The 25,173-nt window shown below is 42.4% G+C and overlaps 1 protein-coding gene across 3 annotated transcripts in view; it reads right to left on the reverse strand.

Annotated features, from left to right (window-relative positions):
* Positions 1-25,173, reverse strand: part of DYNC1LI1 (dynein cytoplasmic 1 light intermediate chain 1) — a 56,779-nt gene that overhangs the window by 9,503 nt on the left and 22,103 nt on the right. For all 3 annotated transcript variants that reach the window (XM_039525200.1, XM_039525201.1, XM_039525199.1), the window contains 5 exons: positions 21,178-21,408; positions 12,824-12,993; positions 10,214-10,307; positions 7,839-7,974; positions 7,225-7,336 (listed from right to left, as the gene is read on the reverse strand). In XM_039525200.1, coding sequence (XP_039381134.1) covers positions 7,225-7,336; positions 7,839-7,974; positions 10,214-10,307; positions 12,824-12,993; positions 21,178-21,408 — 743 coding nt within the window. The remainder of the gene's footprint in view (positions 1-7,224; positions 7,337-7,838; positions 7,975-10,213; positions 10,308-12,823; positions 12,994-21,177; positions 21,409-25,173) is intronic.

Here is a 25,173-nt window from a genome sequence, read left to right on the forward strand (position 1 = left end):
CGGCAGGCAAAAGGTGTCTTAAAGCAAATAAAATTTTTACTGAGAATCAGGCCTGAAGTCTATATATACATGTAGAAACAGGTGAATTTTTTTTGAGCACCTGGTATATTACACTACTACTACATATCTTGGTTTCTCCAGGATTGTGCAGATTAGAGTGTCACTTTTCTCATTAAGTATTTGTAAGTAGCTCATGCAGTGGGAAGTTGCAGCATAATTCTAAAATATCAGCTTCATTAGGTGAGAGGTAGAAGTACTGGTCTTTAGTTCCCCTCTCCCCTTATTTGTCCTTTGCTTATGGCATCTCGTTGAACAATTAAGACAAGTATTTATAAAATGTACTAAGTACAGAAAGTTTGCTGTATATGTTGCACATCCAATATAGATTTATCTTCTTGTTTAATTCCTGGCTTTATTTGCCTACTTTTGGTGTTAAATACTGTTTACAACCATGTGTTTCTACTACAGAACATAGGAAATAGGGAAGAGTTAAGATTTTTTTAATTCATAAGAAATTTATAAAGGCATTTTAAATACTCAGGTTTGCTGAGAGTTAGTACATCCTGAATTTAACTCATAAATCAATGCAATTTAGCTTTCCAAAAGAGCAGAAGTTAGACGTAAGTGTTGTGGCTGCAGTGATAGAGGAAGACACTTTTAAATACAATGCTCCCATCTGAAGACTGAATGGAAGCTTGCAGTCGAAGATGTATCCAGTAGTCTCTGAAGCCTTTCCAATTTTAATATGATAAAATATGAAATTAAAACTGATTTAACATTCCTAAATTAGATTTTTCCTATTAGAAATTAGAAGCTAAGTCTGAAAGAAGTCAAGTTGCCTCAGCTTTTCTGTTAAATGTATTTGCTGGGCTTCCAGCTGCATTTATAGCTACAGCTCATAAAAACTGAACAAAAAGAAATTTAAAAAGAAGTGAGGGAAAAGGTTAATAAACTTCAAAAATTTTATCAACCTTTTAAATAGTTGGTGCAGGCATACCACATACGTATTTGAAATTATTTGAGGCTGTGATTTCTTAACACTGTTCCATAAACACTGGCACAATGGCAAAAAAGCACAAGAGGTGCCTACCTAAATTAAATGTTTTAATGTTGCATTTTATTACATTGTATGCGGTCCATTCAATTTGCCTGCTTTTGGGGAAAAAAAAATCTGAGTTAGTAAACCATTTTGGGGGCATATTATAATGAAAATGTTGACCTATAAATGTTTGGTCCCATTTGGAAACTAAAGATGTACCCATATATTTTTCCCCCTGCTGGAGATGGGACACTGGATGGGGAGGGTTCAGTTAATTCTTTCCCAGGTGTCTGCATGGTGGGGGTCGCCAACCAGCTTAGGGTCTAACTGAAGGAATTTTCCCCCAAGTCAGATTGACAGGGGCCTGGGAGGTGGGGAGGGTTCACCTTCCTCTGCAGCATGGGGCACAGGTCACTTGCTGGTTTAAAGTAGAGTAAAGGGTGGATTCTCTGACACTTTAAGTCTTAAAACCGTGATTTGAGGACTCCATAACTCAGCCAGATGTCAGGAGTCTATTACAGGAGTGGGCAGGTGAGGTTCTGTGGCCTGCAGTGTGCAGAAGGTCAGACATGATGATCACAATGGTCCCTTCTCGTCTTAAAGTCTGAATCTGAATCTAAGCATAAGAGATTTATGTTTCTTTGAGTATGGCAGCAACCCTAATGGTTTAACTGCCATAGTTTGGCAAAGTAAAGCATCAAACTCCAGTGAAGATCTACAAAGGAAATGTAATGGAGGGGTGTTAACAGGCCATTTTACTTTGAATCATCTCTAGAAATGTGTTAACTACTTATGCTAAAAAAAATGGTTACTCACCTTCTCGTAACTGTTGTTCATGTCCATTCTAAATCAGGTGTGTGCGCGTGCGCATGGCAGCCAGAAGATTTTCTCCTTAGCAGTATCCATTGGGTCGATCTGGGCACCCCTTGGAGTGGCACCATCATGGTGGTCAGTATAGGGCCCTACCAACCTGCCACCCCCTCAGATGCTTCTTGCTGGCTACTCCGACAGAGGGGTAGGTGGGTTGGTATTGGAATGGATGTGGACACCACATCTCGAAGAACAGTTACAAGGTAAATAACCTTTTCTTCGAGTGCCTGTTCATGTCAATTCCAATCAGGTGACTCCCAAGCCTAAATTCAGGAGGCGGGGTCGGAGCTGTCCACTGACTGGAGCACTGCTCTACCAAAGGCCGCATCATCTCTAGCCTGCTGGGTAATTGCATAATGTGCAGTGAAAGTATGTATGGAGGACCACATCGCCGCTCTAGTGGAGTGTGCTGTGAGCAGAAGGGCAGGCACCTCTGCCATGTTATAGTATTCATGGATGCATGAAATGATCCGCGAGGAAATTCACTGGGAGGAGATTGGAAGACCCTTCATCCTGTTTGCCACGGCCTCAAATAAGTTGAATGGACTTCCTAAACTGTTTCATTCTTTCAATGTAAAAGGCTAGCACTTTGCAGACATCTTATGAGCGAAGCCTCTACTCTCTGCCTCTTGAATATGGCTTAGGATAGAACACTGGGAGGAAGATGTCCTGGTTGATGTGAAACTGGGAGACAACCTTCAGGGGAGGAAAGCTGGATGTGGCCTGAGCTGAACCTTGTCCTTATAGAACACGGTGTAAGGGAGCTCTGATGTTAGGGCCTTGAGCTCAGACACCTCCTGGCTGAGGGTATCACTACCAGAAACACCACCTTGTATGACAAATAGAGCAGAACACACATTGCCAGTGGTTCAAAGGGTGGACCCATCAATTTGGAAAGGACCAGATTGAGGTCCCAGGTCAGGGTTGGTTGCTGGATATAGCTTGTCGAGACCTTTCAGAAAACTGCTGACCCAGGGTTGGCAAACACTGACCGGCCCTCTGAACCTGAATGGAAGGCAAAGATGGCAGCCAAGTGAACTCTTACTTACAAGATGGACAGTCCCTGCAGCTTGAGATGGAGAAGGTAGTCCAGTATGAGTGGTATACAGGCAAGTGTCAGGGATGATTGATGCTGCGCTGACCAGAATGAGAATCTCTTCCAGTTGGCAAAGTAGGTAGCCCTGGTGGAGGGTTTCCTACTATCAAGGAGGACTTGTTTAACCAGGTCCAAGCAGGAGAGCTCCATGGGGTTCGGCCATGGTGCGTCCACGCCGTGAGGTGCAATGACTCGAGGTTCGGGTGCTGGAGATGGCCGTGATCCTGAGTTATTAAGTCCAGGAGGCACAGCAAGGTAACTGGGGCTTCCATGGACATTTCCAGGAGAGATGTGTACCAGTGTTGGTGGGGCCAGGCTGGAGCTATCAATATCACTGAAGTCTCTTCCCTCCGTATTGTTCACAAGGTGCTCAAGAGAGGGATGGTCGGGAACGTGCAGAGAAGATGGCCTCTCCATGGGAGGAGGACAGTGTCTGCAATGCCGCTCAGTCTGTGATTCAGGAAGGAGCAAAATTGTTGGCATTTCTCGTTGCATCACCTGGCGAACAGATCCATCTGGGAAAAGCCCCACCACTGGAAGATGGAGTTTGTGATATCTGGTCAGAGGGACCACTCGTAGCCATGAAAAGACCTGCCTGCTGAGACGGTCCACCAAGTCGTTCTGTACTCCTGGGAGGTACGATGCTTGCAGGTGTATCAAATGAGCTAAACAAAAGTCCCAGTGGGAGGGCTTCCTGACACAGGGAAGAGGAGCATGCACCCCCATTTGTTGATCTAGAAAATTGCCGTGGTCTTGTCAGTCATGACTGATACACATCTCCCTGTCAAGTGGGCTCGGAAAGTCTGGCATGCCAGATGCACTGCTCTCAGCTGACACTGATGCGGAGAGCGAGTTCCACCTGAGACCAGAGGCCTTGTGTCCCGAGGTCTCCCAGATGTGCTCCCCAGCCCAAGGGCTACGCATCCATCACTAGCAAGAGGGAAGGGGACCCTTGCACACACTACGGGCGGGTCGAGCCACCACTGGAGAGAGTCGAGGACCGGGAAAGGCAGAGTCACGACCCTGTCCAAACTGTCCCAAGCTGGCCAATACACCGAGGCTAACCATGATTGGAGAGGCCAGAATCTGAGCCTGGAGTGTTGCACCACATAGGCAGAAGAAAGGATTGGGATGGTGGGGTGAGGGAGCAAAGGAGCTACCCCTGATCCTGCTGATGCCAACCATGCTGGAGGCAGTATAAAAGTGGCTGAGGCCACCAATGCCACCCTGGAACATGACCCTTGGCCTTGGTGAAAGGCCCAGGGAGTCCAAAAATGCCACTGTGCTGGGGGCTGCCACTGCATAGGCCATGGTGCCAGGTAAGGGTGCCAGTCTCGTGATGACCTGGACCATCTACTTGTGCTCCTACGAGATCGATAGGAGTCTGACTCAGAGATCTCAGAAAAGGAGGATGACAGAGGAGCAGTACTTTGAGGCACCCAGGGTCTGCGCTGAGGGCTTGGGGATCGACGAGGCTGCTTACCCTGTTTGGCACAGGGAGCAGTGCACCAAGGATGGAGACCACTGGGCCATCATTATGGGCTTTCCCCTTGATGATCCCGGGGGAGCAACCGGTGTCGGTAACCTCTCCCGTCTAGGCAGGGAGAATGGTGCTGTGAGCTGGAGCAGGTCCAGTGCTGCCTCAAACGCCTCCGGGGTCGACAGGAGGTGAAGTTGTCGGCTCGGCCTCGGCAAGCGAGAAGTGTCCGGACTCAACCACCCTTCCATGGGGGCAGGAGTCAATGTGACCGTCTCTGGCAGTGAGGCCAAAGTAGTGTGGCCTGGGGCACTGTGTACTGAGGAGGTACTTGGTACCGGGTACGCCAACCTGGGGTCGGACTGGGGCCAGAGTGCTGCTTCCGTTAGAGATCAGCGCCTGAAGATCCTACAATCTTTCAGTGTCCTGGGGCAAAACTTCCTGCAGATCCTACAGCGATCCTTTTGATGGCTCTCCCCGAAACACTTCAAACACAAAGTGTAAGGATCGCTTCTGGGCATATACTTGCTGCAGTTCTCACAGGCTTTGAAGCCAGGAGACTGCGGCATGTCCTAGTGCCGGGATAGTGCTGGAGGGGAAGCCCCTCCAAAGGAAACTTAAGTAAAGTACCCACTAACTACTTAACACTAACTACAGAACTAATGAAAACTGTACACAGACTGTCAAATACGCTTGTCATGACAAGAGCAAGTGGAAGTTCCAGCTAATCGTCACTGGCGGTAAGAAGGAACTGAGGTGGTGGTGGGACGGTAGAGCCCTATATTGAGCGCCATGATGGCGCCACTCCAGGGGGCGCCCGGACTGACCTGACAGATACTGCTAGGGGAATAAACTCCTGGCTACCGCATGCGCGCGCACTTGATTGGAATTGATATGAACAAGCTCTGAAAGAAGAACAATCTATTCCATCTTGTATTTAGCTGTGACACTCTTGGTATATCTACACTGCAACTAGACACTTGCAGCTGGCCCAGGCTCACAGGGCTCAGGCTGCGGGGCTGTTTACCTGCAGTGCAGACTTTCCTGCTCATGCTGCAGCCCAAGCTCTGGGATCCTCCTATCTTGCAGTATCCGAGAGCCCAGAGGTCTGCACTGTAATTAAATAGCCCCATAGCCCGAGCCCTGATAGCCAGAGTCAGCTGGCATGGGCCAGCCAGGGGTTTTTAATTGCAATGTAGACATTCCTTCAGAGTAAGGAATGAAGAGGTCTGAATAAAATCAAAAGCTTGTCTCTCACACCAACAGGAGTTGGTCCAATAAAAGATATTACCTCACCCACTTTGTCTCACTAACTGAGAAGCAACTAAATCAAGAAGTTTTCTATTTACATCTTCGGTGTTTCTATAATGTGGGTCTTAAATCAATGAGCCGGGGATGCATTAGTATTTGGAGCAGACTGGGGAGAAGGGAAGACACAAGCTACTCTGACTCATTACTGAGTTTATAATTTGAGATTATGAGGTCAGTAACTGACACCTAGGGTACTGCAGCCTGATTTAGTTTGGTTCCAGACACCTCAATGGCTAAATGATTTTGCCCCCTGTATCTTTTTCTATAGGTGAAGAGAACAGAAGGGTTTTTTATAGCATTTTACCAGGTAATCCTAGACATTTTAAGAGGCTTTCTTGTAAGAATGAAATGTGTGTGTGGGGGGGGGGACTTTAGGTTGTGTTTCTGAATTTTCATCAAGTTTTCCTTTCTTCTGAAGAAAGTTCTATAGAGAATAATGGCAACAGGGAGAAGAAGGGTGGAAAAAAAATTCTACAAACGCATTTCTTTGTTGGATGAAATAAATAAACCCTTTAAGTAATGGAGAAGAAACACTGGTGATTGAGGAGAGCAAACAGCAGGCCTGTATTCTCTTTTTATAGAGCTAGAATTAAGAAATCTGCATACACAAGGCTCAGTTTAGCTTAACTATGTCTGAACCTAGGACATAGATCCTACCTGGAAGGCTGTTCCTTCATTTTTACCACATCCATTACCCAGAGGATTGTCTACAGATCCAGTTCAAGTCACCTCCATGAAGGCAGAGACATAAGAATACAACTCATCATGAACAGTTTGAGTTAGATGTTTATGCCTCTTCCAAAGCTGCTGTTGGAACCAGCACCCTGCCGGAGCTGCGGTGGGGATTTAAAGGGCCCAGAGCTCTGTGGCGGCCAGAGCCCTGGGGGCTCCCAGTCACCTCTGCAGCAGGTTGATTTAAAGGCCCTGGGGCTCCCAGCCACAGCCCGTGCCCAAGGGCCTTTAAATCTTGAGAGGCACCACCTCTTCTGGTTGAGGCCATGCCTCTTCTGGATGAGGCCACGCCCCCTCAGGACTTTGGCAGTACCGGTAAATCCTGTAAATTACTTTCACCCCTGCTGCTCAGATTGAGCAAAATAAGCCAGATATTGAGGGGAGTAGTGTGCTATATACAGCAACACCCATTTGTTTCTTCCTCTCCATGTTGGACAGCAACTAACTATAACACAAACAGTAAGTAATGAGAGCTAGTTTCTGGTGGCTTTCAAGAGGAAGCAAAAAGCAAACTGGAGAACTCACATAAGGAAGGTAACCAGAAAATAAACAAAAAAGTCTTGTGGTTAATAGGCAGGGGGTAGCCAACCAAGGGAAGGGAGAAATGCTCTAAAGTATGGCACCCAAGTTGCAATGTGTGTTATATTCCTACAGGTTAACAAAATAGGTTTCCTTTGAAACCTACTGAAATCAAATTACCTTTCTGACAGGTGGTTTTGTTATGATATCTTCAAAACTGTCATCTGCTTTTAGTGTCTGAAAGTTTTCATGTAATATTCCTATCTTCTTGTCATTATCCCATCCTGCAGGACTTAAGGTAAACAAATACAGACATTGATCTTCAAATTTAAATACTCACTTGGTTGTTCCCTAATACCATATATCAACCTGTGGATAAAGATTACCATTGTTGAATGCCAAAACAAAAGTTTTAATAACTCCCTTCCTCTACAGCAGCCAGTCAGTGATTAGCAGCGTCAGCTGTATGAAGTATTTTTATTTTGCTCAGTGTAACATATTGGAGAAGTGATTTTCTCCTGGTGGAACATTCCACTTTAAAAATTGGCTTGACACTTCCTCTCTCAAAACAACAGTGACTGCTCACCAACAGTCTTAACTCATTAACTAACAATCCAGAAAAACCCAAACCTGTTCTTAGGGTGAATCTGTAACACTTAAACATAGAAATTTACTGAATGTTAATGTTGAAACAAAATGGAAATAGCTTTATAGAACCACTACTTCTTATACACACTATACTGTGTAGATACAAATGTATACATGCATGAGTATTTAATAATAAAGAAACTTACATAAATACTGCATCTTTTTCCACAACAGCAGCAGATACATTGAAAGGAAATCCATATAATTTCTGGACAATATATCTATACACTAAATCGATATTTTTATTTTCCTTTACTGAAGTGTAAATAAGTGCTGCACCATCTGAACACATTTGTTAAAAGAAAAATCAGGAGTTTTATTAGTGCAAGCTAACAATTAAGTTTACAACTAATCTTTTTAGAACACTGCTCATTGTTTCCAAAAGCAAACTTTATAACAGCTGGAACTATTCAAAGAAAAATTCTATTTGAAACTAACCTTAATTGTATAAACTCATTTAGTGCCCGAAAAAGCCAGGCAAAATAAATACCTCTACTCAGTGAGTCAGTTGTATGTTGTAAGCTTTTATAGCAACAGGCTCTTCCCACTCCCCAACGAAAAGCCCACAATGCTAGCACAACATTAATGGTAAACTATCAAAGTTGGTCATCTCAAAAGTACTGCAGTTATTGCCAAAGATCTCTTAGAAAGAAATTATAGGAGGCTTTAAAGCAAAGGAGCAGAGTTGTACCATATAAAATGAAGTTATACGTTTCCCTACAAGGGGTGAGTATAATGCCAACACAGATGTGCATAGTTAGTTGATGTGCCTGAAACTACCTGCCAACACCAATATGACCCTAAGATGGTATTGCTCTTTCAGAGTCTTTAAAGTTTTTAATTATGACATCTCTAAATAGCTATATATCAGTCTTTAAATTATGTAATAAATATTAAGAAAAATGTTTAACACTTACAGTGCTTTGTCTTTTTTAAGTGCTCTACAGCATCATAAAATATTATTGGAAGTTTGTGGGATTCTTTAAGAGGGTCTGGCAAACTTAAAACAATTGAAACTTGGATATTAGAAGCTGAACATCTCCAAAAAAGGTAAAGGGTACATTTCAGTATGCGTAGTTCAACTTATAACTTTCCTTTTTCATAATGATTAGGAAGATATCCAGTGGGATTTCTAATACTTATTAGATAGATTTATATCCTATATTTAAAAAACCAAGTTGTACACATAGAAGTAACAGTATACTATCACTTAATATCCTCCCTCACCTTTTTGGTTATACCCATTTGCATTGTACTGGGTGTCAATTCTGCAATTTGGTCTGCTGGCATAGATCCCAACTGGAGGATGGGGGTCTTAAATTATAAACGGTTTGGGGCAGGCATTGTGCCAATCCTGACTGGGGCCTCAAGTTCTTGAACTATAGTTTATCCACAAATGCTAACTTCTCTATGGTCTTGTCTACGCTACCTTTCTTAACATTGCCCTTCACTGAAGCTCCAATGCTGGTAAAATAGTGTGGACAAGCTACTGGAATTTTAAATGCGCTCTAGACCTGCTCTTTGCAAGGTTAGATGACTAAGGATAAAATGGTGCATAGTACAGTTGAACCTCAGAGTTACGAACACCTTGAGAATGGAGGTTGTTCGTAACTCTGAAAAAAAACATTATGGTTGCTCTTTCAAAAGTTCACAACTGAACATTGACTTAATACAGCTTTGAAACTTTTACTATGAATAAGAAAAATACTGCTTTCCCTTTATCTTTTTAGTTTATGTTTAACACAGTACTGTATTTACATTTCTTTTGGGGGGAGGGAGTCTCTGCTGCTGCCTGATAGCATACTTCTTGTTCCAAAGGAGGTGTGGGGTTGACTGGTCAGTTTGTAACTCTGAGGTTCTACTGTAATGTTCCCATTTGTGTTGGAACAATTTTGGGAACTTAAGAAAAACGCTGACAGTCAGCTTGAATATGATCTCTATATATCCACATGCCTCTAAAGTAGGCAAAGCCAGCTTATACTTCCAGGTAAAGTTATGCATTTTTCCTACATCTTTAATATTCAAAAAGTCTTGGAGAACTATTCAGTATTGCAAAAGACTGGTCCAACAGTCAGGCCAAAATGATTACATGCCTTATAATCAAGTGTACTTGAAGTATACTCAAATGTAAATTGAAGTGAGAATTATCTTGCAGTTGGTAGGTTATTTCAGTGAACATCTTAAACTCAGTTTTAGGGCAACTATTCAGCATTTTATTATGAAAGGGTTGATGAAGGAAAATCTAGGAAACCATGGACAAAAGGGTATGCCGGACTTCTCATCCCGATACCCCCATTAAAAAAAAAAAATCCACAACACTTGACAGCATAAAGAAGGTTAAACCTGACATGGCCCAGCATAACAGAATCTTCCCTTGGGACCTTGGTTCAGTTAAGCCAGTCACTCAGTAGTGAACTCAGGCTAGTTCCTAGAATAGTTGTGTTCAAGCCATACAAGTTTGTCACATTTTATAAGGATTACAGATATGCCATTATTGCACATTTCAAACTTGAAAGGATACATTGTAAACAAAACCGTCGGATATGTGACTGAATGAAGTCAAAGTGTTCATCTCTGTAGTCATGTTCTTTTTCCAGGACACTAATGGCATCACACTGTCGAGTTAAACAGACAAACAAGCAATATTGCATCCTCCAATTAGCAGATGGGAAAAGAAAAAAAATTATCAAGACATTTAACCACCCAAATGGAACAAATTAAGGAACCTACAGCTGACACAGGCAGCATTATAACCAGCACTAAAGGCAGGGAGTTACAACTGGCCATGGAATGGTAAGAACTGCAAGTTTTTCAGATGCAGTGAAAGACTCACTAGAGCCCTATACAGATACAAAAACGTGTATCCGCACCTGCGGATTTGCAGGGCTCTACACCATGGCCAGGCTACAGCTCCAAAAGCCATTCCCTCTCCCCTCGGTTGGAGCTGGGCTTGGGAGAGCCGCAAGGGCAGCTGTGGGGAGGCCGCACAGAGTCGCGGACTCTCCACCTGCCCTCAGCCAGGCAGGGACACAGCCCGGGGCTGCTCTCAGGCTCCGCCCTCCCCCTCTCCACAGGCAGGTGGAGGGTTCGCTGTGGCTCCCCAGCTGGGCGCCACGCTGGCCTGGCTGGGGTGGGGGATGACCTGTGGAGCTGCTTAGGCTCCCCACCCAGGGCAGCTGTAGTGTCCGCTGTGGCTCCCCACAGCTGCCCGCCCAGCTCTTACCATGGCCGGGCTGTGACTACGAGAGCCGCCCACCCTGGCCAGAGCTGGGTCAGGGAAAGCTGCGCTGGTAGCTGTGGGGAGCCTGAGTCCCCCCCACCTGCCCTAGGCAGGGGGCCCAATCAGCCCCCGGCTTGTGTCCCCGCCCCCCCAGGCTCCCAGGGCAGGTGGAGGGTCCACGACATGGTTCCTCACAGCTGTCTGCCCAGCTCTTACCGTCAGAGCCCTACGCAGATACAAAATTTGTATCCGCATCTGCGCTATTCACAGAAACGGTCCACGGATATAAAGCAGATAGCCCTGGATTTGCAGGGCTCTAAGAATCACACAGCGGAGGACTGCACCTATGCTGAAATCAAAACATGGTACTCTCTGCAGCGGGTTTAGCTATAGTGGTATCAGGGCCATCAAAACACCTAGACATACAAAAATCCTATCTAGCTCTGCAACAACAAAAAACCACACCACAAGAAAACAGGGTTTTGACTAAAAAGGTGAAAGCATTGGCCAAGTGGTGAAGTGACAGTAATAGTATGACAACAAGCTTATTCCCTCATTCCCTGAGCTAGGACACACTGAAAAAATACAGCTTGCTTATGTCGATGACCATTGAAGGGCCAAAAGGAAATGGATCCCAAGAGAACCATACCCAAATCCACCTTGCTAAGAAGGTGGGTCACCCAACTACTTATGAAAGTTAAGGAGAAGAGATTATCAGAAGAATCCTAAAAACTGGGAAATATAATGCAGAAACACCTAAACTGCTAACCAAAGAACTCAACTCAATTTTTTTGCAATACTCTCCATTTATAAGAGGGAGGTCAGAGTATGTTAAAATATGTACGTGGCTTCATTTTCATGTGCCAAGTCAATTTAAAAAAATTCAGCAAGATAGGAAAATCCTACCCAAAAGATGGAATTGTATTTGTGTAATTTGTTTTAAAGAAACCCAGATCAGGCTGTAGATGTGCTGGTGGCGGCGGCATTTTCTGTAGTCATGTCAGATTTATTTTGGAAAGCCTAGACACATCACAGAGCTGCTTCTGTTAGCAGAAGTGAGCCAATTAGTAATTAAATAAGAATTAAACTTCTGGTCTGCCCGTACGCGCGCACACACACACGCGTGCACACGTGAAAAACTGCTTGACTAACAGCTGCACCACAAGCATGAATCAGACTCGGGGGATAATGATTTTGATATAGCTCAGAATTTGTTTTTTGTTTGTTTTTTATTTGCAAAGTTTGGTATCAAGAGCAGAAGAACCAATGTCTTTGAATACTATGCTCATTTTGCTTGATTAAATCAATCTTCAAAAGATTCACTAGAATTAGGATGATAAAGATGTTAACAAGGTATTTTTTTAATTTATAAATTAATGACCTGTCTGTGATCAAGTACTGTCAGCTGCTTTTAGTTACATCTTCCACATCTAACCTGAGGACATAAAAATAAACCAATTCCTAAAACTTCAGGAAAAACCTAAAATTTGGTACTTCCTTACTTTAGGACGCTTGATTTGCAATCCTGTGCTAAGTAGCCTCCGAACATTTACATGATTTTACCCTTATTTCAACTTTCGAGATAGTAAAATTGACTCTTCTCCCAGAAGTGCCATTATGTTTTGAACATATCTGAAGTAAAAGAATACAAACAATAGCACCTCATGTCTAGATATCTTTGTTTACTAGCATCGACATTCAGAAAAGTGTTAATTCATTTCAAGGGAGAAAAATGCCGAGGCTCCACAAAAAGTAGCTTTTAAAAAAATTTTTATCAGGGAAAAAACAAAGTATTTATAATCTAGAGTGCTTTCTTCAGTTTAGAAGAGCCAAATATTGCCAGCCATCCATAACCAGAAGCACACTTTTAAAGTAAAATATGCAAAAACAATTCTAAAATTTGAAACAAACCTTTGTGCAAACTACTACTACTGGAATGCCTAAGTTACATGTTAACGTATCTGCACCCAACGGCAAAATCACACTGTCATCTTTGTCTTCCTGTATTGATGTATTTCTTCTCTGTGGAGAAGCTGGAAAATCCTCTCCTGGTTCTATATATTCCTGGAAATCTCTTACCACTGAAATGAAAGAAAAATATTAATCTTTAATGGCAGCCACTTATTATTTCAACAATAATTGTTCCCACTGACAAAATCCACTTACTGTACACTACACAGTAAGTGTTTGTTCATGTTTAAAAAGCTCAAAAAAGCGCATGAAACACTACCAGTAATGTTTGGCCAGTACAATGCAGAAGAATACTAGTAAGTCTAGTATCTGATACATCCATGACTGGAAAGAAATGTACAGCAAGACATTAAGTTTACTAAAGAATTATAAGAGCACAGTCAATATGCAGGACACTATAAATAAAACTATTGTTTAGATTCTACTGTGGAAGCATTTAGAGGTCTCAGTCAGTTTCCCACTGCAAAAGGCACTACACACCCAATGAAAAGGTAAGTTCTGCTCTTTGAGGCAGAGATTATTTCAAGTATATCATGAGACAGAGTGGATATAAGCAGATGAAGGTGGATAGCAACAGTGAGAATTATGATTAGCAGAAGCAGCAGTATTCACTGTAGACAATCTGCCTAGCTGTTGTGTTGTGCCAGTGAAACTAAAATCAGGAATAGTCATCCAAATTTTTACATCTCTTTACAAATACACAGTAACAAGCAACAAAAATAGAAGGGAATATACCACAGTAAGACAGCAATACATCACTAATTTCCACTAACTATAGAATAACTATCTGTTGTCAATTGGTAAAGTGAACAACCCCCTTCACCCGATAGACCACAAAGTAATTTCATTTTATTTTGGCCACTGTAGTGTTTAACATTATACCCTGAATATTTTAACACTATAGTAGGAAGGAGTGTCACTACAGAATTTTTCTATTATATCTGAAAGCCTAAACCAGACCATATTATTTGTGTGAATTACAAACTGTATGGATTAACAAAGTACACAGAACTTCTACTAAACTACTATTGAAACTCCTTTTTGTAAAGTTCATTATGGTACAGAGAACAATGACTAGGGAACAGGCAGAATAGTGGTAGATAAAAAGATAAGAATTGTATGCAGAGATTGAATTTTAGCAATATAAATTTCACTTAAAACATTAAGAAAAGCTTAAGGAGGCATGACTAAGCATTCCAAAGTTAGGAAGTGATAACACCATAAGGTTGTAACCTTAATTCTACCCTCCTGCATACATGCAATAGTCTAATTACATAACCACATTTTATTCCTCAAATACACCATATTTTCTACAACCTTAGACATTCAAACTTTTTTCATTTCTGTACATATATGCATATTATTTTCTTAAAGTTATGTATTATACTATTTGTGTAAACACGTTTTCTTTTCAAACAGCCACACAGCCTGCTTTAGCTGCATTTCAGACAGCAAGATGGTTAATTATGAGATTAATTTCATGAAAATTTGCTCGTACAGCAGGACATTATAATTCACAACTATGAGCTTATATTATTCATACTCTTTGAACAACATAGTAGTCAATTACATTAAAATTCTCTGGGTGAAGATAAAAGGGGAAACTAGGGGCAACATCATGGTAGGGGTATAGACATCAGGAGGAAGACATGGATGAGGCATTTCTAGAACAAGTAGCACATACCCAAAACACAAGACCTGGTTAGTAACAGGGGACTTTATCTACCCAGATATCTGTTGGTACAGTAATATAGCAAAACAAAATCTCCTATGAGTTACTGGAAATACATTGGAGTCAACTTCTTATTTCTGAAGGTGGAGGAAGTAACTAGGGGGAACCCATTTTACACTTGATTCTGAGTAACAGGGAAGCACTGGCTGTTAATCTGAAGTTAGAAGGGAACTTAGGTGAAAGTGATCATGAAATGATGATTTCATGATTCTAAGAAAACTGTCAGAGCAGCAGAATAAGGAATATGGACTTCAAAAAAGTGAACTTTAACAAACTCGGAGAATTGGTAGGTAGGGTCCCACAGGAAGAATATTGAGGGGGAAAAAAGGACTTCAGGAGAGCTGGCAGTTTCTCAATGAGATAATATTAAAAGCACAACAGCAAACTGTCCCAATGTGAAGAAAAAATAGGAAGAATAATAAAAGATCAATTTGATTCCACCAGGAGCTCTAATGACCTGAAAATCGAAAGGGAATCCTACAAAAAATAGGAACATTAACAAATTATAAAGGATGAATAAAATAGAATAGCAGAAGCACATAGGGACAAAATCAGAAAGGCAAAGGCACAAAATGAGCTACACCTATCAAGGGACATAAAAGGCAACAAGATAAGGTACTATATTAGGACCAAGCAAAAGATGACGGAAAGTGTAGGTCCAATATTTAGCAGAGAAGGAGAGCTAATTATGGATAATATCATGAAGGCTGAGGTGTTAAATGCCTATTTGGTTTCAGTCTTCACTAAAAAGGTTAACTGTGACCAGATGCTTAACACAATATTAACAAGTAGGAAGGAACATAAGCCAGAATACAGTAAGATGTTAAAGAATATTTAGATAAGTTAGATGTATTCAACTCAGTAGGCCCTGATGAAATTCACTCTTGGGTACTAACTAACTGGCTAAAGCAATCTCCGAACCATTAGCTATTATCATTGAGAACTCATGGAGGATAGGTAAGGTCCCAGAAGACAGAGGAAGGGCAAACATAGTACATTAAAAAGGAGAACAAAAAGAATCCACAGGTTATAGACCAGTCAGCCTAGCTTCACAATACTTGGAAAGATACTGGAATAAATTATTAAACAATCAGTTTGTAAGCAGCTAGAGAATAAGGTTATAAGGAACAGTCTGCATGGATTTATCAAGAGCCAAACATGCCAAAGCACCGTAATTTCCTTCTTTGACAGGGTTACTGGATAAGGGTAAGCAGTAGATGTCATATCTTGATTTTAGTAAGGCTTCTGACATAATCCTAACATGAACTCTCATAGGCAAACTAGGGAAATGTTGTCTAGATGAAATTACTGCAAGGTGGGAGCACTACCGATTTAAAGACCATACTCAAAGTAGTTACCAATTGTTTGCTGTCAAACTGGGGTGGGGGGGATGTAACTAGTGGGGTCCCACATGGGTCTGTCTGGTACTATTCAATACTTGTATTAATAACTTGATTAATGGAGTAGAGAGTAGGTTTATAAAATTTGGAGATGACACCAAGCTGGGAGGGGTTGAAAGCACTTTGGAGGACAGGGTTAGAATTCAAAATGACTGACAAATTGGAGAATTGGTCCTAAATCAACAAGATGAAATTCAGTAAAGACAAATGCAAAGTGCTTCACTTAGGAAAAAAATATCAAATGCACAAATACAAAATGAGGGATAACCGGCTAGGCAGTAGTACCAATCAAATGGATCTGGGGGTAACAGTGGATCACAAACTGAATAAGAGTCAAAAAATAATGTGATTCAGTTGCAAAACAAAGTTTAGTATCATTCTGCAATATATTAACAAGAGAGTCTTAATAATAGGAGATATACCTATCTCCTAGAACTGGAAGGGACCTTGAAAGGTCATCAAGTCCAGCCTCCTGCAGGACCAAGTACTGATTTTTGCCCCAGATCCTTAAGTGGCCCCCTCAAGGATTGAACTCACAACCCTGGGTTTAGCAGGCCAATGCTCAGGCCAATGCTCAAACCACTGAGCTATCCCTCCCCCCACAAGAAAGACATAGGAGGTAACTGTACTACTCTACTTGGCCCTGGTGAAGCCTCATCTGGAGTAGTGTGTGCAACTTCATGCACCACTCTTTAGGAAAGAGGTGGACAAACTGGAGAGTCCAGAGGAGGGCAACAAAAGTGATAAAGGGTTTAGAAAATCTGATTTATGAGAAAAAGGTTAAAAACTAGTCTTGAGAAAAGAAGACTGAAGGAAGAACCTGATGATAGTCTTCAAATATGTTCAGAGCGGTTATGAAGAGGATAGTGATCAACACTGGACATAGAGAACAGAAGGTAGGACAAGTAACAATTGGCTTGATCTGCAGCAAGGGAGATTTAGGTTAGATATTAGGAAAACACAACTATAAGGATAGTTAAATATTGGAATAGACTTACAAGGGATGTTGTGGAATCCATGTAATTAAAGGTTTTTAAGAAAATGTTAGACAAACACCTGTCAGGGATGGCCTCTCTCAGTATGGGGGTGGCTTGGCTAGATGGTTTACTGAAGTCCTTTCCAGCTCTAGATTTTTATGATTCATTTACTGTATATCATAAGTATTGATTACAGTGTGTTTTTCATGTAAATGAATTTCATGGACTGTAAGGTATATAGTAGAGTACATGCACATGATAACAAATGACTCTGAACTGGAGAAATTATGTATGACCAGGTAATTAAAGGCTACAATAATAAATATGATCAAAGGGACATAATGAAGGCTGCATAGTAAAAGTTTACTCAATTCCTTACTTGCCATGCAAGTTTTTTTTTTTTTTAAACTGATTTTCCTAGATTCTTCCCACACCCCAATTCCATCATCATTTGGATCTATTTAGGTGGATACTACCAAAAAATGCCTTGTCCCACACACCTTTCATGTTCACAGGAGGGAAAAACCTCTCCTGCAAACACAGGTGCTGTGGAGAGCCTGCTGTCACACTTCGTAAGACCATCAGAGTAAAGTCCCTCCTCCAGAAGAGTTTGAGAGCTCCATAAGACTCCTACTCCAGCTATAGACCTGCTAGATGGAGCCTTGCTCATCTGCAGTTCTACATTCCTTAGCAGGTCTGAGCTATGGTGACCCTAGACAGGCCAGATTGTACGGAAGGGAGGCATGGGTGCCATTGAAACAAACCAGGATTTGCATGGAAAAGCACTATGATCCAAGCACAATATATATATTTTTTATAAACAGGAACTTGCTGAAGCTTTACACCATTGTACTTCGAGCCCAGCATGTAACTTTTTTCTGTGTGAAAGCATATCAAGGGCTCCTTGGCCTCCCAAGCCTCATCTCCAAAATGAGCTAGCTTTTCTCCTACTCTCTCGTGACCTTTGAGAGCCTGAAAGGGAGCTGCTCTACTGTGAAGTTCTTAGGGTATATCTTCATGCAAAGTCAGACTCCTACTCAAGTCTTGCCTCAAACCATCCTCCTGTCTATATAAAATCCTCTCACTCAAATATGGTGGTTCTTTCAACCTAGGTTAGCTAGCTCATCTGGGAATATAGGCTAAAATCCAAGTGAGGTTTTCACTTGAGCTCATAACCCACCCACTTTGCAATGAGGATTCAACCTAATCACTCAAGTGCTGATAGTCCTCAAATGCCTGCCCACAATTCCCTCTGTGTCCCCAGAAGTTACAGGCAAGTTCTCCCAGGAAAAGAATCAGCGCAGTTCAACTTACTGCAGCACAATGGGATGGCCCCTAGAAGTCCTAGCGATACACAGCACCAGTGAGGAGAGTAATTTGAATATGGCTTTGAGTGTTGTTGCTCACACCTGAGTTAGGCTGACCCAGGTGCTAATCACCTAAGTTAGCGCTGCAGAGAAGACACACTTAGGATACACCTGTACAGCAATTAAACATCCACAGCTAGCCTGGGTCAGCTGACTTGGGCTTCAGCTGCAGGACTGAAAAACTGATGTGTAGATGTTCAGGCTCAGGCTGGAATCCAAGCTGTGGGATCCCGGGGGGAGGGGAAGGTCCCAGAGTCCAGGCACTAGCCGAAGCCCAAATGTCTACACAGCCATTTTTAAGCCCCACAGCCCAAGCCCCGCAAGCCTGAGTCAGCCAACGTGGACAAGCCGCAGGTCTTTTACCCCAATGTAGATGTATTCTTAGAATGTTCAGCAATGGAACCAATGGCTGCAGAAGAAGAGCTCATTTCCTGTTTCTCTAGCACAGTGATTCTCAAACTTTTGTACTGGTGACCCCTTTTACATAGCAAGTCTCTGAGTGTGACCCCTGGTTATAAATTAAAACCACTTTTTTATATATTTAACACTATTATAAATGCTGGTGGCAAAGTGGGGTTTGGGGTGGAGGCTGACAGCTTGCAACCCCCCACATAACCTCCCAACCTCCTGAGGGGTCCCGACCCCCAGTTTGAGAACCCCTGCTCTAGCAGAACCTTAGGAGGGTCACAAGAGCCCTCTCTCAACCCTTTACAACTTTTGCATGGATGGAGGGTAGGGCTTCTATAGGATATGCTTAGGTTAGTCTATGGCCAGGGCTTATTAGTTCACTTTTTGCTATGTGGCTAGAGTTAACCATGTATGTACAGGAACTCTTCACTTAAAGTCGTCCTGGTTAATGTTGCTGATCAATTAGGGAACACGCTCATTTAAAGTTGCGAAATGCTGCCTTCTAACTTTGTTTGGAAGCCGCCTTTTTGCCCACTGCTTGCAGGAAGAGCAGCACGTTGCAGCTAGCTGGTGGGTGGTTGGAACCATGGTGGACCAGCAGCCCCCTAAGTTCCCTGTGCAGCAGCTGACCCTCCCATCAATGTCATGTGCTGCTCCTGACCTCTGCCTTGGAGGTGCTCCCAGAGACTCCTGCTTGCTGTATGGGGGGGGGAGAGGGGAAAAGGGGGGGCTAATGTCAGGGTGTCTCCCGCTCTCCCCTGCTCCTGCACCCTGCTTACCCCATCTTCCATAGAGCGGGGGGGATGGGGGAAGACACACGACGGAGGAAGGGAGCTTCTAGGCAGTAGCTGCCATCTCAGGTCTCAGCAAGCTCATTTAATTAACAAAGCAGTGTACTTAAGTCTGGGGTCAGCTACTTAAAAGGGGAAATGTGCATTTTCTCTCTCACACACAGGGTGTGTGTCTCTGTCTGCCCTCCCTCCTTTCCTGCTGCCTTGTACAGTGTTCTGAGAGTTAACCTTTCAGGGCTCAGTCAACTGCTAGTTCATTTAGCAGTAAGGCATTCCCTGGGAAATATCCCACCCTCTGACTCCCACCTCAACCAAGCTTCACAATCATCATCACTGTGTACTAGTATTAAATTGTTTGTTTAAAACTTATAGTCTTTTGTCTGGTGAAAAACATTTCCCTGGAACCTAACCCCCTCATTTACATTAATTCTTATGGGAAAATTGGATTAGCTTAACATCGTTTCGCTTAAAGTCGCATTTTTCAGGAACAAACTACAACCGTAAGTGCGGAGTTCCTGTATATATGTATGACAGCAAACACAAGAACCAGATGTGCTCAATAAAGAAACAAGCACTAAAGAAAGCAGGCAAAATTTATTTTTCACATGGAACACTTTATAGCCTTTCAGTGACATTCACCAAGTAAGGGACACTATTAGGCAACCAGAGGCAAAGATTCCAGCATTATTTTACTTGAGGCAGAGACATTGCCTCCATAATGCTTCCAACCCAATGAATAAAACCAGGTCTTGGAGCAGGTTTTGGGCTTCCCTATAAAAAACAGCCACTAAGCCAGTCCTTTAAGAAAATCCTTGAAGGAATGATTGAATGTGACTCACAATGATAATCCATCCTTATACAAAGCCCCAATAGATATTTAACCAAATATATAAACGAGCAGATCGTCTTAACATTTAACTTAAGGTTTCAATTCCAGAACTGTGTCAAAGCCCAGTTCTACCTAAAAAGGATGATCTGGCTGTTAGGGCTCTAGCCTAGGATTCGGAGATTTGGGTTCAAATCTCTGCTCTGCCACAGACTTCCTGTACCACTGTGAGCATGTCACTTAGGCCCAGATTTTTAAATGTAGTTAGATACTGCTCCACCTGGTGTTGCAACACCTGACTTAGCAGCTGATGCTCACTAGCACTAGTGCTATCAGTGGTGTAAAAGTTAATGTAGACAGGGCTCAGGCATTTTTACTACGTCACGAAAGCCTGAACAGAGGCACATTCGTTCAAAATTCTCCAGCATAGACAAGGTCTTTGAACAAATACAATTAGTATTACCCAAGCGATGAAGGTGGAAACAGTGCCTATGTGCTGCCTTTTAAGCCCAATGCCTTATATCTACCTAGCTGTGCAGTCGAACAGAACTGCAAGACACAAACTTTGAAGAGCAAGGCTTTTAGAAGTTACAACTTTTATGCTAATTCAAAGTTTTTCTAAACAGAGAAATATTACTTGTGCATTGAAGGTACTTTAATAGAACAGTTTAGATAACCTAATTCAAAATAGTTACTTTACTGAGTTTCCAAAGAATAAAAACAGTCTGCATCAGAAGTTAAATAGATCAAAAAAGCATTAATTTCAGCAGTTTCTATTTTTTAAAATACTCACACTTTTGTTCCATTTCTTTCATTTCTTCAGGAGGAATTTTTAATTTGTCAATATGCTCTCTTACAACACTTGCCCACTTTTGTAAGGAATCCAATGCAGTCCAAGGCCTAGACATGTCTACGACCAGCATAACCAGAGTGTCCTTTAGAGAGTTAGCTTCCATTGCAAATTTAAGGAGACCTTTATGATACAGGTCACCATCCAAAATCCACACATTACATCTTGTTTGATCTGTAATAAAAAGTAGAAAATACAGATTTTAGTTTATGTCTTGTAAATTATCCTTTTAAAATGTAGTCTATAGGATCATGGTTAGTATATTAGAATTGTGTTGACAGTTCTACTAATATCAGATTTCTTAGCTCCTGGCCTCCATGACACGGTATGTAAAACCCAAGGAACATGCACCATCTTTGCATACAGTAACTCCTCACTTAACGTTGTAGTTATGTTCTTGAAAAATGCAACTTTAAGTGAAACGATGTTAAACAAATCCAATTTTCCCATAAGATTTAATCTAAATGCAGGGGGTTAGGTTCTAAGGAAATTTTTTGGGGGCAGACAAAAGGCATTATATACTGTACTGTGGTTGGGAGGTGCCCCTGGCTTATCCCACACAGGCACAGCCCGCTGCAGGCAAGGATGCAGCGGCAGCTTCTCCCCAGAAGAACAGGCGCCTACTTTGCCGGGGGATGCTACAGGCCCGCCTCTTCCCACCCCCGCTCCACCTCCTCTCTGGAGAGAGAGACAGTGCTTCCCCACTCCTCCCCCTCCCTCCCAGAAAGTCCTATGCGCTGCCAAACAGCTGTTTGGAGACGGGGGAAGCGCTGGGAGTGAGGAGAAGGCGGCAGAGAAGAGGAAATTGTGCAATGCTCCCTTGTAAAGTCACTGCTCTTCCACAGAATCTTACAACGTTATAAGGGAGCATTGCACAACTTTAAATGAGCATGTTCCCTAATGGAGCAGTGACGTAACTTTGAAACAACGTTAAGCAGGAGGATGTTAAGTGAGGAGTTACTGTACCTTATATCTGCAATTTATCAGCCAACAAATTGGTTTCTTTAAAAGAAGAGATACTTTAAAGAAGATATTTGTAAAGAACAAATCATGTCAAACCAATCTGATAGCTTTCTTTGGTAGGATAACGAGTCTTGTGGATAAGGGAGAAGCAGTGGATGTGGTATACCTAGACTTTAGTAAGGCATTTGATATCTCACATGATATTCTTATCGATAAACTAGGCAAATACAATTTAGATAGGGCTACTATAAGGTGGGTGCATAACTGGCTGGATAACCATACTCAGAGTAGTTATTAATGGTTCCCAATCCTGCTGGAAAGGTATAACAAGTGGGGTTCCACAGGGGTCTGTTTTGGGACCGGCTCTGTTCAATATCTTCATCAACAACTTAGATGTTGGCATAGAAAGTACGCTTATTAAATTTGCAGATGATACCAAACTGGGAGGGATTGCAACTGCTTTGGAGGACAGGGTCATAATTCAAAATGATCTGGACAAATTGGAGAAATGGTCTGAGGTAAACAGGATGAAGTTTAATAAAGACAAATGCAAAGTGCTCCACTTAGGAAGGAACAATCAGTTTCACACATACAGAATGGGAAGAGACTGTCTAGGAAGGAGTACAGCAGAAAGGGATCTAGGGGTTATAGTGGACCACAAGCTAAATATGAGTCAACAGTGTGATGCTGTTGCAAAAAAAGCAAAATGTGATTCTGGGATGATTTAACAGGTGTGTTGTGAGCAAGACATGAGACGTCATTCTTCCGCTCTACTCTGCGCTGGTTAGGCCTCAACTGGAGTATTGTGTCCAGTTCTAGGCACCGCATTTCAAGAAAGATGTGGCGAAATTGGAGAGAGTCCAGAGAAGAGCAACAAGAATGATTAAAGGTCTAGAGAACATGACCTATGAAGGAAGGCTGAAAGAATCGCGTTTGTTTAGTTTGGAAAAGAGAAGACTGAGAGGGGACATGATAGCAGTTTTCAGGTATCTAAAAGGGTGTCATAAGGAGGAGGGAGAAAACTTGTTCACCTTATCCTCTATGGATAGAACAAGAAGCAATGGGCTTAAACTGCAGCAAGGGAGGTTTAGGTTGGACATCAGGAAAAAGTTCCTAACTGTCAGGGTGGTTAAACACTGGAATAAATTGCCTAGGGAGGTTGTGGAATCTCCATCTCTGGAGATATTTAAGAGTAGGTTAGATAAATGTCTATCAGGGATGGTCTAGGCAGTATTTGGTCCTGCCATGAGGGCAGGGGACTGGACTCGATGACCTCTCGAGGTCCGTTCCAGTCCTAGAGTCTATGAATTTATTTAAATGTATCTTAACTTCCCTAGAACAAGTTCCTGAAGGTGAAAGCACATTACCTCAACATAATACTTGGCACTTGTGTAACTTTACATCTGCAAGTACTTAATGTTAGTCTTCATTAGTATTAGTGTAAAGCAAGTACTATAGTAATAGAATATTTAGGCCTTCAATGCCCAAAACTATCAGCTGTCCCTTAAGAACTGAGCTAGATCAGGGCTGAAGGATCACTTTTACATCCCCGCTTTGAGCAGCCACAATCCAATATGGCTCCCTCTAATGTCTCTGCCTCTCTCCATTCGGCTATGTCTACACTACCACAGTAAGTCGACCTATGCTATGCAACTCCAGCTATGTGAATACCATAGCTGGAGTCAATGTACCTTAGGTCGAGTTACCGCAGGGTATCGACGGGAGAAACTCTCCCATCGACTTTATCTCTTACGAGAAGAGTAAGGTGAGTACAGGGGTCAACTGGAGAGCAATCTGCTGTCGATTTGGTGGGTCTTGACTAGACCCACTAAATCGACTGCCAGTGGATTGATCTTAGGCTGTTGATCCCGGCTGTAGTGTAGACATAGCCTTCTCTATGATACCCATAAGTACTAGGGACAGGGTGTGCCATGGCATGATGGGCCCAAAAGGGCAGAAACAGTACCAGGCCTTGAAAAAGGTGGAATTAGAGGAAACAGAAACCTGATTTTTTTGCAGGGGGAAAAGAAGAGAAATGGACAGGGATACTTTACAGCTAGTCCCCTGCATCTGCAAGAAATACAAAATATCCCCTCCCAAAAATACTTACGCTCTTAAGTTTAATATAAACATTCATTTTTAATTACACATTTTTCCCCCCAGTGAGCCATTTAAAAGTGTTGGAACATTTACAGTTGTCAGGTTCAGTAAAATGAGGGCAGTTTTCCTTTAAAATCTTGTTTTTAGTGTTCATTAAGAGTGTTGATTTGACAACATTGGATATGGAGTATTGTTTATTCACATAACAGGTAAATACAGCGTAGTCAGAAGCGCAAACTTCACATCACTTATCCACTGTGCCTCATCCATCTTCCTCCTCTCCTCCCCAGTGACTCAACCCCACTTTTGTGGTTACCCTTATCCCTTTACAGTTCCCCACCACTTCTGCCTACTTTCCTCCTCTCTACCTTGAGCTCCCCACTCCTCCCACCAGCACAAATCTAAGTTCCACATCTGCAACCTTGTGACCTCTGGTGACATTTACCCAAATCCTGGCCCACTCCATCCCCACCCACTCCACTCCCCACCATGCCTCTCATACCACCATTCTTAATCTCACACCCATCCTCCTCCTCCATCTTTTATCTTGAGATATCTAGAAAGATCACAGTAATCTATGACTATGATGCTCTGTACCTCGGGGGAACACCCAGCACCCCCATGTTAATCCTTGTAAAATGATTGTGTGGTATCCAATGCAAAATGTGTCATATTGGGTGTCTTCGGAAGGCTCATGATGCACTGAGCATGGTTATTATAGTGATGTTCTAGTAATTTTTACAGTGAAGTTATAGGTTATAATTTCGTGTATGTAGTTATGAGGCTGAAAATGTATCCCATGGCTTAAAGCAAGCCCAGGCAAAAAACTCTCCAAGAACAGAGAGGCAGTTCACACCTCAGCAGGGCAGGCATTGG

This window comes from Mauremys reevesii, linkage group 2 (assembly GCF_016161935.1).
Source record: "Mauremys reevesii isolate NIE-2019 linkage group 2, ASM1616193v1, whole genome shotgun sequence".
NCBI classification, from domain to species: Eukaryota; Metazoa; Chordata; order Testudines; family Geoemydidae; genus Mauremys; species Mauremys reevesii.